The sequence below is a fragment of the Engystomops pustulosus genome, chromosome 2 (assembly GCF_040894005.1).
Source record: "Engystomops pustulosus chromosome 2, aEngPut4.maternal, whole genome shotgun sequence".
NCBI classification, from domain to species: domain Eukaryota; kingdom Metazoa; phylum Chordata; class Amphibia; order Anura; family Leptodactylidae; genus Engystomops; species Engystomops pustulosus.
The window spans coordinates 23,917,083-23,929,588 of NC_092412.1; the positions used below are offsets into that span (position 1 = coordinate 23,917,083).

Consider the following 12,506-nt stretch of genomic DNA (forward strand, 5'->3'; position numbering starts at 1 on the left):
CTCCCTCTTTTTCCATGGTGGTAACTACCTATATATGCATCAATATCTGTCACTAATCCTTCTAGGGGTCTTTGAGTGACCCTCTCTGATGTCCCAGGTGCCTGGCACAGGTTTATGTGCCTCAGTTCCCAAAAGTACTATTATTCCGTAGATGTAGACATCACAGGGCCTACAATATTTTAGGCTTGTTACACCCCCAGCTATATCATCTATCTTTTACCTAATCTATTATAGAGACACTGTTACCAAATTTTGCCCAGGTACTCAGTACCTACCGAATGTAAGGGGGTTCCGGCACTGCACCAGTGGGGCATTTCTAACAGATGTAGGTCGCAGGCACAGGGCAGTTACGCCCAGTGCACCTTTCACACCGCTCCGCGCCTACTTGGTTTCTGGGCATAAGGGGGTAAATCTCATTAGTGTGTGTCTCTGTAGTGCAGTGTGTTTCTTTCCTTCTTTTTGCCTTTCACGTTGTGTGCAGCGCTCAGCTTCTTCCCAGAACACCGTCCGATGACATGTACTTATTATATTTTTTATGTGTTACATGACCTATTTTTAGATTTCATTTATTTTGCTGAAATCTAAAGAGCGGAACATTCATACCCCAGTGGATATTCAAGTCAGTGCACAATATACTTAGGACTCTAGTTACGAAATCGAAAATCTAATTTATCTATATATCTCATATATCTATCATATCAATCCTTTATCTATCTCATATCTATCATCCGTCTCACACATCATCTCCTATCTATCCATCTGTCTATCGATCTATCTCATATCTATCTATCTCATATCTATCTATCTATCTCATATCTATCTATCTATCTATCTATCTATCTCATATCTATCTATGTATCTATCTATCTCATATCTATCTATCTATCTCATATCTATCTATGTATCTATCTATCATCTATCTATCTATCTATCTATCTATCTCATATCTATCTCATATCTATCTATCTATCTTATATCTATCTATCTATCTCATATCTATCTCATAGCTATCTCCTATCTATCTATCTATCTATCTATCTATCTATCTATCTCATATCTATCTCCTATCTATCTATCTATCTATCTATCTATCTATCTATCTATCTATCTATCTCATATCTATCTATCTCCTATCTATCTATCTATCTATCTATCTATCTATCTATCTATCTATCTCATATCTATCTCCTATCTATCTATCTATCTATCTCATATCTATCGATCTATCTCATATCTATCTATCTATCTATCTCATATCTATCTCCTATCTATTTATATATCTATCTATCTATCTCATATCTATCTATCTATCTCATATCTATCTATCTATCTATCTATCATCTATCTATCTATCTATCTATCTCATATCTATCTATCTATCTTATATCTATCTATCTCATATCTATCTATCTATCTATCTATCTATCTCATATCTATCTATCTTATAATAATCTATCCTCTAAAATCTATCCATCATTTATCTCATATGTATCTATTTCATTTTTATCTATTTCTATCTATTTAGGTTCATGTAGAAGGGCAGGCAGCACTCCAAACATCAGTAAAAAGTTCAGGTGAAGTTTATTTTGTACACAGAAATGTTTCGGTACATAAAACCTTTATCACAACCTTTGATAAAGGTGTTATACACCGAAACATTGCTGTATAAATCTATCTCATATCTATCTATCTCATCTCATATCTATCTCGTATCTATCTATCTATCTATCTATCTATCTATCTATCTCATATCTATCTATCTATCTATCTCATATCTATCTATCTATCTATCTATCTATCTATCCATCTCATATTTGCCTGGTACATTTACATTTGTAAACACTAGTAATTTTTCTCCCTTCATAATTAATGCTAATTGTAGAAAGATCTGAAGCAAAATGTGAATAGTAATTAATAACAATTTACATTTCCCACACGTTGCCTATTTTCAAAAACTGGATAACATTAACATCAATTCATCCTAACTCACTAATTTATCTTAAAGAACAGTCTCTTAAAATCCTAGTTTTATTCACATAAAACCAATCACTCCTTCCCAGATATGTCTGGCGCCTTCTGGCCACTTTGTCTGGTACTTTGAGGCGGTGATAATTGGACATTAGAGTCTTTCACATTGTTCCCTTTTGTCACTGTAGTTTGGTACCACTTTTACATTTCAAGCAATATCTGAACTGTAAAAGAAAAACAACTTAAAGAATGGAAACGTAAGGCGGATATATGGCCGGTTAACCCCTTCACCTCTGACAACATTTAAGTGACAAACATTGGTTTCTGCAGGGAGCAGATCATTTTCAATCCCTCTAAGAGTCAATATCTAAATATAATAACTTCACTCTTTTACACCATCAAAAATATTTTTGATATTTGTCGTCTTTAGGAGATATTCAAGAGATATTTTTGTTTTTTGCTTCTTTGTTTTTCAAAATCGAAAAATAAAAATAAGTTCCATAATGGGCACAGTCCCTACCTATCCTTCTCCTCAGTGTCGGACCGACCCACCAGAGCATCGGAAAATCCTCCGGTGGGCCCCATGTTCTAACACTTTATAATGGGCCCCAAAGATCTTTATTTGGAAATGAGTGGAGTAATAATTTGATATTATGATCTATTACATATAGGATGATTCCAATATTATATAGTAGATTACTACATCTTTATAATGATACATTTTAAATGATAGGATTTGTTTAATGGTATTTTATGGTTGAAAGGTGGGCCCTCAAGATCACCACCTTTGGTAGGCCCAACATAAGCCAGTCCGACTCTGCTTCTCCTAACCTATATTTGAATGGGTTTGTCAATCTGGTTACTAATTTACAGGTTTGTAGGGTCAGACTACACAAAGTGTTGTTTGTAGTCTGTTACTATGGAGACCTAAACTGCATTGGAGATTTTGAAACAAATTGCTTTTCCTCCTTACACCTACTTCAGGTACACAAAATCAGAGGTGAAGGGTTTAATCTACATGAAGATTCAGCTGCAACATAAAGATGTCATGCCTGAGGGGCTAAAATGGTAAAAACATGCGGATGCAGAGCATGGAAGCACAGAGCATGGATGAGAAACAGAGATAGATCTATGATACCGGCAGAGGATATGAGCTAATATACAGTATATGAGAGCTGTGGCCATGCATGCGGCTGAGGATGGGATGAGGAGATGGATGGCCAGTGGTCTGGGTTATATGTCTTCTCACAACGGGAAATGTAATGCATCAATAATTCCTAAATATGACACTTCTATCTGGTCTAGAAACCCCCCATGTGATATCATGTACAAGATCGCTAACAAAAACCCTCATAAATACAACATAACAGAATAACAGTCAAAAACATTGAAAAGTTGAAATTATATTACAGTGAACCTGTCACCAAGGGTCATAATATTCATGTAAATATAATAATCTGCATCAAATATATATATATATATATTCGTATACAATTTTATTTTATTTTTTAAATTGTTTTAATTTTGTTTTAAAGAATTAAATATAATTTCCTTAATTTCCTCCACTATGAAAAAAAATTCTTAAAAACATATTAAAATGAAAAGATCAGGGTGTGATACCATACATAGGTTATACTAATTGTAAAAGCTTTAAAAAAAAGAGTTTCTACAATGCTTGAAGTGAATCTCTGTAAAATGTATTTGTAACTCAATAAAAAAAAAATTATTTGCACAAAAAAATTACATGTACATTAAAAGTACCAGAATTAGGTATTTTTTGGTTCTGTTGCATCACATGATCACTCTTAACCAGTTGGAAGATCTGGCACACGCAAGCCACACCTCCTAACAGATTATTTTGTAACCTAACTGTTTTCAAACTGCTGATTGGCTGAGACAGATCATGTGATACTTCCTGTCACCCTACAGACCCAGGAAGTGATTCATTTTCATCCCCGTTTTTTTGGAGCCTTTTAGTGGGTGTAATTCTACTGACTAATATTGTTCTATTAGGGTATCACACTCATGTCATGTTAAGTTCTTATAGGGACAGTTCCTTTAAATACTATTCACTAATTTCTCCATCGCTGTCTGATGCACAATGTCAGCGACAGTGCAGATAACAGAGGGGTCAGTGAATTCTCGAGTCAAGATAAGAAATAATTAGAAGCGCTCCTTTGTGTTGCTGGCGTCTAATCTGGTGGATGAATCTCTGCTGTCGCGGCTGTACGTGAGGGTGACAGGTCCACGATAATTAGAACAGAAATCAACCCGCAGCACAACAATTGTTAATAAGAGCAAAACAGAAGAATACACTCCCCACACCACACAAAAATCCCTTTTATTGCTTCTTTTTAGTGTTTGATAAAATAACCAATAATAATTGTTAGTTATGTATTTTTAGGGGCAGTGTCCTCCCACAAAGCTTTGAGCAAGTGTAACAGGTATAGATGATCATAAAGTCAGTAGACCTGCCCCCGAGGAGCTGAATAGGCAAATCAAAGCTAAGGGCCTCATTTAAAGCAGGGCCGGGCATTTTATGGACCATGGCCCAGATCGGTTCTGGTCTTGAGATGGCTGGAGCTATCCCTGGTGGAGATATCAATACCATGATGTTAGAGATGCAGATTCAGACAATGACCCTTTTGTTGTGATGGACACTTTCAGGACCAAGTGACCTTTTCAGTCTCTTAATAATGTACACAAAAGTATTTTCGAAATACCAAAATGGGCTTATTAGTGTTTCAGATAAAAATGGAGGAATTTGAGTATCAGCGAGGAGGCACGGGATCAGGATCCGAACTTAGGAACAGGGTGCAGGCTCTGAAAAAGGGTTCAGAGTACAGGTTTGTGGTTCCGGGTCCTGTTGGACACAGGGTGTAAGCCTTCTGGATAAGCCTTCAGGGAGTTCGAATCAGGCAGGATACAAGCTTCGGGGTTCCAGGTGAGGATGGGATTAAGGCAGGATTCCAAATCAGGGTTCACGATAAGGTTGGGGTTCCAGGTCAGGCACCAAACAGAGATCAGAATCTGGCAGAGTCAGGAGTACCACAGGTCACAGAAGTACCGGATGAGGCTGAGGTACAAAGGTCAAGTCAGGTACTTGTAAAAAGGAAAACAGGCTGAGGTACACTGAGTAAGTTCACAGAAAAAACAATAACCAGCCCTGAGTGAACTGAGCCCTGGGAATTTATCCAGCCCCTGGATGCCACCCTAAGCAGCTGAGTGGCTTTACCCTGTATTACTCAACCGACTGCTGAGACCAACACTGAGCTGCACTTTGAATCACCCAACTTTCGAGGGATCAGACACTGCAAGGTAGCTGTCAATCAGCTCCCAGCAAGGCAACCTGGGTGTGGCTCATAATCTCTGACGTGAATGGGCCCAATGCAGATGTCTTACATGCGCACTGGCGCATCCTAAACAGGGAGGTCTGAAGTCAAGTTGACTTCATTCTCCTCATCTCAGTGGGACCTCCAATCATCAGGACGCTTAACCCTATGCAATGGTTACTCAAGGAAACACCCATTAACGGTTTATGCTTGGGGGGGAAGGTGAGTCACAGGAATGGCTTTGGTCAATCCATAATCTCCTTAGTGCACAGGACATCACTTCCACCGACTTCCTCTAGTCCGAGGAGGCCAACATTTTTCAGAAGAGGTTTTTATGATTTTTGGGTGACAATGGGAATTGGGAGCCAAAGTAGGGTAACTACCCTTCAGTTTTTTGTTGCCACCTTTGCTTTGTACCTCAATCGTTTTTTCCAGGAAATTTTTAAAAAGGAGGATAAGCCATCAGGAGAATATGGATTCCATAGATCTGTATTCTTCTCCTCACTCCGCGTGGATCCAGCTCCGAGCGCCTAATGATCGTCTTCTCGCATACAAAGCTGCAATTGCCTCTGAAGCTCATTTGTGTAATTGGGCAATTATGAGATAAAATATAACAATCTCCTCTTTTGTGAATTCATTATAATAAACTCTTGTCAATTAGACGTGTTGCATAAAATTCCTTCATTATACATCTTGGATGGGTTTGGTGCAGCTGTAAAGCCACCCTCTTCATGTGTGTATTAAAGGGGTATTCCCACTTCACCGAATTATGGCTAAGCTACAAAATAAACCATACAAATGGGGGTCCTAGAAGTGGGGTTCCGTCAATCGGGAAAATTATACATTTTGATTTGACAAATTAAATTGGCAGCTTTCTATATTGAAGTCAATAGAGAGGAGCCATTTTTATGTAACTCCCATAGACATTAATGGATAGTGAGTCGAGAAAGCATCTTGAGGGGGTTTTCCGGAATAACCCCACTAGTGTCCCTTGTATATCACCGGAGCCACTGAGGCCCCTAGCTGGTCTCCTGATCCCCACATTTTTGGATGCAAATGGGTTAGTGTTACGTTAACAAGGGGCTTTGTCAGAGGGTAAAGGTGAGGGAGGGCTCCTGCTCCAGACAGTTGCCTTACACTCAGAGCCAAGACCGGATAGGAGAAAAGTGACTTCCTACAACTCACTTAAAAAGAATCTTTTCTATATCCCCCACAGTTTTAATTGCATAAATATTTTTCTTACATTTAAAAAAAAAAAAAGAAAAGAAAATATCTCCATGGCACCTTAAGTACAAAAATAACTCTTGTTCGCTAAGTGACTTGGCAGCCCCAGCAGTTCTTAGTTCTGAGATTTTTTTGCTAATTATAGGAATCTTTGTGCATGAAAAATTTCTGCAGTGTGCGACTTTGCTTTTAACTTTGAAAAGAAAAAAAAAATCTGTGAGCACAAAAAACTTGCACATTATGGAAACACAAAACTCTGGAGAAGATTAAAGTCCATTAAGAGTCTTATTTTATTACTGTGATCAATTACAAGTATGTTTTTTAAATAAAATTTACTTAACTGCTTACTAAACTTTTACCCGAGGTCACTCGTCCTAATGTCTTTTATGTTCCATCTCTAGAGGCTGCAGCTAAAGTTAAAGGGGTTCTTCAGAAATGATTGGAAAATTGTTTGAGGCCATGACACGGGTAAGCTAAAAAAAAACGACTTGCCCTGCTCCGGCTCTCTCTCTTTTGTTGCACCTGTTGGCTATGGACAAGTCCCTGATTCTACCCATTCACCAACACATACTACTGGGTCAGAAGTGTTGGTAGTCACTGAACCCACCAAACAGTGGACCCCAGTGAACATCACTTGTTCTACATCATCGGCCCAATGACTAGAGAAAAGTTAACCCAATAGTCAGGTTTGGCATTGGCCGCCTGACCCACACATATTGTCGGGTTGCCGGGTGAAGAGCCAATCTGGCAAATTGAAGCTCCTATCAACTAGCCATGGGTATGAACGAGGTTGTGTCCTCCTGGCCAATCGAAACCATAGCTAGTTGGCGAAGTACTTCAATTTCCTTGAATTGGCTATTTGGCCGGCAAATCGGCAATACGTCCAAATGAGGCAGCCAAATCCGAACACCAAAGCAGATCATCAGGTCTGCTCATCTCTAGTCATCAGGCTGATGTAGGGCAAGTGATGTCACTGGGATCCACCGATTGGTGGGTTCAATGAACGTCAACACTACCGACCCAACAATAATCGGGCACAGGAGCAGGGCAATTACACTTTATTGTTAAACCTTTTCCCTGCCCAACCCATATAAATTCTTAAAAAAACCTTATAAGATAGCAGACTGATTAGGCAAATACATTTGTAGGTACATAGATTTGATCTGAATCAAGCCATTTTTAGGGCTTCGAAACGAATCTGAAAATTAGTAATTATTAATAGTATTAGTAAGTAAAATCAAAAAGAATTGAAGGTAAAACTTGGCCAAAATTTTTGCCTGAATTCTCCTTGTTATGCAAGATTCGTAAATTTCCCGGAAGAGCTCTCTTCTCAATCTATTACAAGGCTTCCAGGCGGACACAAATCTACATTAAGGAACATTACGGGATGATTGTCGAGAACTGATTACCGCTGTCGGTTTTTTTGGGTCGTTATGTAGATGATTATTATCTAAGCCGGGTCATCGAAGCAGAAAGAGATTTGGAAATATTCCCCTCCGGAGACGGACTTGTTAGTTTTTGTAGCATTCACTTCAGTGATGACTTGTTACTGGTCCTGTTACTGTGTCTGGAACTGGAGACGAACTCGGCAAGTCGACAATAAAATAGTTCCCATCCGTCACTTTTCCATGCAGCCGACGCAACAGCTGCCTATATAAAAGCTGTGCTGTGATTGGTTGCCAAAACTACAGATCCTTCTTGGTCTTGGTCAGTGGATCCTGCTGATAAGGGTGGACTTTTTTATGAAGAATGCCGGACTCTCTCATCTTTGGTGATATTTTGCAATTTTAAACAAAAGGGCAAAAAAATGTGGCCAATCACCGCCATTGCAAGTTGTTAGGGGGGTAACTTTTCTGGATATACGCTGCTCGGCAGCAAATCCACCAATATGTCCCGTCAGGAGGAACGTGCCTGAACGCCAATCTCAAACTTACACTTCGGGTTCTCTCATCTCCACCGTCAAGCTGCCTAAATGCAACTTTTTAAAAAATGTCTAAATTGAAGGGTATGGGGAGTATGTAAAAAGTAGGGAAATATCAAAAGTATTCGACTTATAGGGATAGTCCAGTTTTAAGAAATGGATCAACCAGTGGTGGCACAAGTCCAATATCTGACACCACTCTGTTTGGCCAAGTGAAGGCCAATAACATCACTTGATCACATGACCTGTATGCAGATTCCATTGAAGTGAATACAGCTGAACCTCGATACAAAACACAACTGCTGTAATACTCATCAAAATCCATCCTGATAAACCAGGGACACTTACTCATAGATCCAGGCACCGTGACTGTGGTAATCTTCTTATATTTGTTAACCATGACGTACTGTGTTCTAAAATCAACTTAATGTCAAATAATGAGGTAGAAAGGTTCTGGGGGTATAACTTGTGCTTCTCCATACTGCAGATTCACAGGCTGTTACACTGTGCAGGAGCACTTCCCCTCCCACTGTATGAGATTACAGCAGGCAGGAGGGGGAAGTGGTGAGGGAGTAGGAGGGAGGGGGGACAGAGTAACAGCCTGTGAATCTACAGCATGGAGAGCTTGTGGCAAATTAGCATAATTTTAAAAGTTGATTTTTATAAGGAAGGAGGTCATGGATAACAAATATAAAAAGATTACCACAGTCACGGTGCCTGGATCTATGAGTAATAGCCCTGGTTTATCATGATGGTTTACGATGGTAGATTTCCTTTAAGGATATAAGTTTCCATATATGGTGTAAATTTAAGAAATTATGGAATTGCAAACTGCAGCAAAATTGACTTAATGATAATTTAATTTTTGGTTTGGTATGGAAGCCCGGAGGCAGCTTCCATGGAAGTGAATGGAGCATTTGCTCCGATTTGTGCATGGACCCCTGTTCTTATAATCGCAGTGACCCCTTATACTTTGGATATGGGATAAGTAATATTAGTGGGAAAACCCTTTAACTACAGACGGTTGCAGCCGGAAACAGATCTGCTTTGACAAATCTACTGATGTTTTCCTATTATTCTGCATCCTGATCCAGTAAATGTCCATCACAACAATCCCGGGATTAGATTATCTCAGCCGCAATCTAGAATCCATTAATCCGGGGCAATTTATTCAAATATAATAAAATGTAAAAGTCCAAATGCAATAATAACCGCAGTGATGTATGATCAGGCAGAGCGGAGAGAGACAAATGAAATCAATCTCCGCTATATGGGAACAATGTAGGAAAATCGGATCCATTGCTCAACCCCCTCCCCCCCCCCCCACCTACAAAGCCCGAATCCAATTATGGTGCAAAAGAAGCCAATATTTCTATATGATATTATCTGCACAGCAAATTATTCACAGAAAATGAATATATTTTATATGTTTCTATTATTTTAATTTTTTTTTATCCCATATGTTCTGAATATTCAACAGGATAATTTTAATCAATATCATCTACGGTATATTAAAAAAAAAATTTAGATAACAATTTATATACATTTTATGCCAAAATATTGTTTTATATTTTGTTTTCATTTACATATAATTTTTTATAATTTCTATACTTTATTTTATTTTTTGTTATTTATATATTTTAAAAAAAACAACAGGTTTAGTAGTCTCAATAAAATGTAAAATTCACACCTTTTAATATCTAGAAACACCACTTACCCCTTTGGCATCAATCAATCCGGGTTTGGAGTTAAACTTTACAGTTTTCAATCTCGCCCGCTCTTTCCTTTCAACCCTGCAATAAATCCAGCATGTGTTATAATATATTATTCACAGCACCTACAGTATATATTATTATGCATATATAATATGGGGGAGGGAGTAGTTGTGTATGACAATGTCTACAGTTATATGGGAGTTAGTGTAGTTGTGCATGAACCTGTGTATGTAAAATGGGGGAGGGTGTAATTGTGTATGAACCTGTGTATGTAATATGGGGGAGGGTGTAGTTGTGTATGAACATGTGTATGTAATATGGGGGAGGGTGTAATTGTGTATGAACCTGTGTATGTAATATGGGGGAGGGTGTAGTTGTGTATGAACATGTGTATGTAATATGGGGGAGGGTGTAATTGTGTATGAACCTGTGTATGTAATATGGGGGAGGGTGTAGTTGTGTATGAACATGTGTATGTAATATGGGGGAGGGTGTAGTTGTGTATGAACATGTGTATGTAATATGGGGGAGGGTGTAATTGTGTATGAACCTGTGTATGTAATATGGGGGAGGGTGTAATTGTGTATGAACCTGTGTATGTAATATGGGGGAGGGTGTAGTTGTGTATGAACATGTGTATGTAATATGGGGGAGGGTGTAGTTGTGTATGAACCTGTGTATGTAATATGGGGGAGGGTGTAATTGTGTATGAACCTGTGTATGTAATATAGGAGAGGATGTACAGTAGTAGTATATGAACATGTGTATGTAATTTAGGAGAGCGTATACAGGCAGTCCCCTACTATGGGGAGGGTATAGTTGTGTATGTAATATGGGGGAGGGTATAGTTGTGTATGTAATGTGGGGGAGGGTATAGTTGTGTATGGTAATATGGGGGAGGGTATAGTAGTGTATGTAATATGGGGGAGGGTATTGTAGTGTATGTAATATGGGGGAGGGTATTGTAGTGTATGTAATTTGGGGGAGGGTATAGTAGTGTATGTAATGTGGGGGAGGGTGTAGTTGTGTATGATAACATACTCGAGTGTGTAGTTGCAGTGTATGAAGGTGTATTAGTAGGAAATTGATGAAACGCATCTAATTGCACAATTCTAATAATACCACCACCAGGAGAAGAGAAGATACATGAGAGGTAAGTCGCTGGGGACGTGCGGATAGATCCTACAGGCAATTACAGGTCAATGAGATTTGCTCCGGTGACAATGCGGATGATATCTGTGTATCCGCCGCCCGGGGAAGTCAGTAACGAGAACACAACAACCTGGATAATACGTTACATTAATCACAACCACAGAACATCCCGGAGATAATTCTCACCTGATGAATCTATCTGCTACAACACTAGGAGAGACCTGGGGCCACATTCACCACGGCGTGCAGGGCCAAAAACCAGCGCAGAGGCCGTGAATCGACACTTATCTGCCCTCTACACCGGATGGGTGGGGAGGCGCAGGTCATGGCAAACAAAAGCCCCAGCGGAGCAGGGCAACAATACACTGCCGCCCCTGGGACTTATCAGGGGCCCAGAGTCTCCATGTGCCAGGGGCAGCATGAATATCTCCAGGTGGTCCGCTACAGTTTCACCAGAATACACAGACCTACTAACCACCTCAAGGTGACTCGTTCTAGTCCTGTCGCTAGTGGGAGCAGCATTTACCATCTATTTTTTTAATTTTTAACTATCTATGTCTCATTATAAGGGGGCTGTTTATATTATAACCATGAGGGGGCTGTATATAAAATAACCATGAGGGGGCTGTATATAAAATAACCATGAGGGGGCTGTATATAAAAAAACCATGAGGGGGCTGTATATAAAATAACCATGAGGGGCTGTATATAAAATAACCATGAGGGGGCTGTATATAAAAAAACCATGAGGGGGCTGTATATAAAAAAACCATGAGGGGGCTGTATATAAAATAACCATGATGAGGCTGTATATAATATAACCATGGGGGGGCTGTATATAATATAACCATGGGGGGGCTGTATATAAAATAACCATGAGGGGACTGTATATAATATAACCATGGGGGGGCTGTATATAAAATAATCATGAGGGGGCTGTTTATTATATAACCATGGGGGGGCTGTATATAAAATAACCATGAGGGGCTGTATATAAAATAACCATGAGGGGGCTGTATATAAAATAACCATGAAGGGGCTGTATATAATATAACCATGGGGGGGGCTGTATATAAAATAACCAGGGGGGGGGGCGGTATATAAAATAACCATGAGGGGGCTGTATATAATATAACCATGGGGGGGCTGTATATAAAATAACCATGAGGGGACTGTATATAATATAACCATGGG

General features: G+C 39.2%; 1 protein-coding gene across 10 annotated transcripts in view; it reads right to left on the minus strand.

The window, feature by feature from the left end:
- DLG2 (discs large MAGUK scaffold protein 2) overlaps positions 1-12,506 on the minus strand; it is an 860,202-nt gene that overhangs the window by 19,313 nt on the left and 828,383 nt on the right. For all 10 annotated transcript variants that reach the window (XM_072134001.1, XM_072134002.1, XM_072134007.1 and 7 more), the window contains one exon: positions 10,163-10,238. In XM_072134001.1, the coding sequence (XP_071990102.1) occupies positions 10,163-10,238 (76 nt within the window). The remainder of the gene's footprint in view (positions 1-10,162; positions 10,239-12,506) is intronic.